Source organism: Rhagoletis pomonella, unplaced genomic scaffold, assembly GCF_013731165.1.
Source record: "Rhagoletis pomonella isolate Grant_MI unplaced genomic scaffold, Rhpom_1.0 Rhpom_scaffold_00001, whole genome shotgun sequence".
Lineage (NCBI taxonomy): Eukaryota > Metazoa > Arthropoda > Insecta > Diptera > Tephritidae > Rhagoletis > Rhagoletis pomonella.
Genome location: NW_023458555.1, coordinates 87,504,187 through 87,506,518, shown reverse-complemented (window position 1 = coordinate 87,506,518; position 2,332 = coordinate 87,504,187). Strand labels below are relative to the sequence as shown.

The following is a 2,332-nucleotide window of genomic DNA, read 5'->3' as shown; positions in this document are numbered from 1 at the left end:
TTAACTGGATTGGCTGTATTCTCCTTTGTCGTTGTTTTACCTGGAGCCGCCTGTATATGAAGTAGGGTGTGATGTCGAGAATGGCAATTGGCACAGTTGTAGGAACTTGTGCATTTCGACACCGTATGCCCAAAGGACAGGCAGTTAAAACAACTATTGTTGGTTTTAATAAAAGCGATCCTATCAGATATCGACATATTTAAGAATTTTTGGCACATATGCAGTCTGTCATCATTGCTTTGACACATTTTGCAAGTAAATTTGCTTACACTAGTTTGAAAAGTGCCAAGTTTCTTTTGTGGCGGTTCAGAGGAATGCTTATGACTTAACCCTTTTGGAAATATACCCACTTGGAAATATCTGTTTTATTTTGCACTGATTGCTCCCACAGCGAAAGAGTCTCTTCTGGTAATTTTGTGGAGCAAAGGTATGTAATTATTGGATCCCAGGTTGAAATGTCAATTTTATGACTCTCCAGGGAAGATATGCAATTGTTTATATCCCTTTGCAATCTTTTAATTGCACTCCCGCATTCAGTTTCCACCGCCTGTAGATTGAAGAGGATCTTCAACTGGGTGTTAACTAGGATCCTTTTATTCTCATACCTATCGCACAAATTCTTCCAGGCTATATTAAACCCATCATTTGTCAGGTCGCATTTCTTAACAATTTCTTTGGCTTCACCCTGCGTTTTCTGACTAAGATAGTAAAGCTTTTGAATGGGTGTCAGCCGCTTGTTCAATATATATATAGCCGTGAACATGTCACGAAATGTTGGCCATGACAAATAATCGCCCTTGAATGCGTCGATATCACAAGGCGGTAGGTGTAAATTATGCTGTGTGGCTGACATGTCCTCATCTTCCTTTTCGGATTTTTCAAATTTTTCCGACAAATCGTTTATTTTGGACATACATCGCACAAAAGCTGCATAGCACGTTTTTCCTTTCTTACGTATCGAACTTAGATCTTTAGCACCAATTGATTCCGTAGCCAGCAAGTCATCAAAAAGTGCTTTGGCTTTCTCCCACATCACCTTTAGCTCCTCTTGCTGAATTTTCAGCGAATGCTTGGTGTGTTCACTTGTGGGTGTGCCAAGAAATTCGATATCGAATTCAATAACCGAGTCAGCTAAGCGAATGTATGTTTCCATTTTTAAAGTTTTAACCACAACCTAATAAGATCTCTCAAGATTCTTCCTCAGAATAAGCAACTCAAAGAAAACACCCACTATAGTGAATGACACAGTTGAAATTATTGCCCAAAAAGCCACCCAATTTGTAAAAATCACAAAATTTGCCTCCTAAGCTCCACAACTTCGTAAAAATCCCAAAATTTATGGTACTCAATATCTATGTATGTATGTACATATATGTATGCACAATCGTTTTATTTAATAATATATGTGCGTGTGTATGTACATATGTCTCTTGTGGTTGCTTTAAGTATTGGTCGCCACCCGGTATGTGTATAGTTTTTTATAACACGTATGTTTTTAGGATACAAAATCGTTTTTTAATAAAATCAATATTAAATTAATGCTTAGTGAGTGATTTTGTGAAAAAGGCGAAAAGATGAAAATGGCACTTTTTGAGGTTAAGCCTCTGCTACCATGCGAATTTGATATGTGTATGTATGTATGTTAATACACTTGTGCCACTTATCCGGAACTCAGAAAAAAACTGAAAATGTGTAAATTCCCGTGAATTAATTTAAAACTCCAAATTGAAAAATGTGATTTTAATTCGATTGGGAATATTATTCTATCTTGCAGAAACTTAAAATGCAAAATGAATTTTCGCGCGCTTTTACTAATTGAGGTTACTTTGCCTGCTTGCGGACAGACAGAACTTTTAGTGGACTGTAACTTTTTTTTTTTTTTCACAAGATCACTCGCGGACACTATTCTTTTAGTATATATTTTAAATTTAATAATTCACACCAAAAAAAACAAGTGCAGTGATATTTCAAAACAACCACGTACCTTTTTAATGTGCTTTATGTTGTTTTCTTGTAGCTGATACAAATTCAATTTTGCTGTGTGGTGACCACGTATGAACTCCTTGGCTAGCTGCTATGCTGGATTGTGGAATTGTAGCCGAAATGCTATCTAATAGTGCTGGTGGATTGATTCTCGGCTGATCTTGATGTAGCTGATTAGCGTTTTGATCCGGCTCGAAGGACCATGTTCATCGGGCAAAGATGGTTAAGAGCGCAGTTTTCGGATGTGCCGCAAATTGGTAATGGCCCAGTTTCAAGTTCGCACCGATGTATTTTAATTTGATAAAAAGTACACAAGAAAGTTTGTATGAGCAAATAGAATTTAAATGGT

General features: G+C 36.9%; 1 protein-coding gene across 1 annotated transcript; it reads right to left on the bottom strand.

Moving 5' to 3' along the window:
- Window positions 1-390: 390 nt before the first annotated feature.
- LOC118733919 lies at window positions 391-1,153 on the bottom strand. Its single transcript, XM_036463555.1, has 2 exons — window positions 606-1,153; window positions 391-571 (listed from the first exon to the last, which is right to left on the bottom strand). Exons 1-2 carry the CDS (start codon window positions 1,151-1,153, stop codon window positions 568-570), a joined length of 552 nt encoding a protein of 183 aa, XP_036319448.1. The 3' UTR covers window positions 391-567.
- Window positions 1,154-2,332: the final 1,179 nt, after the last annotated feature.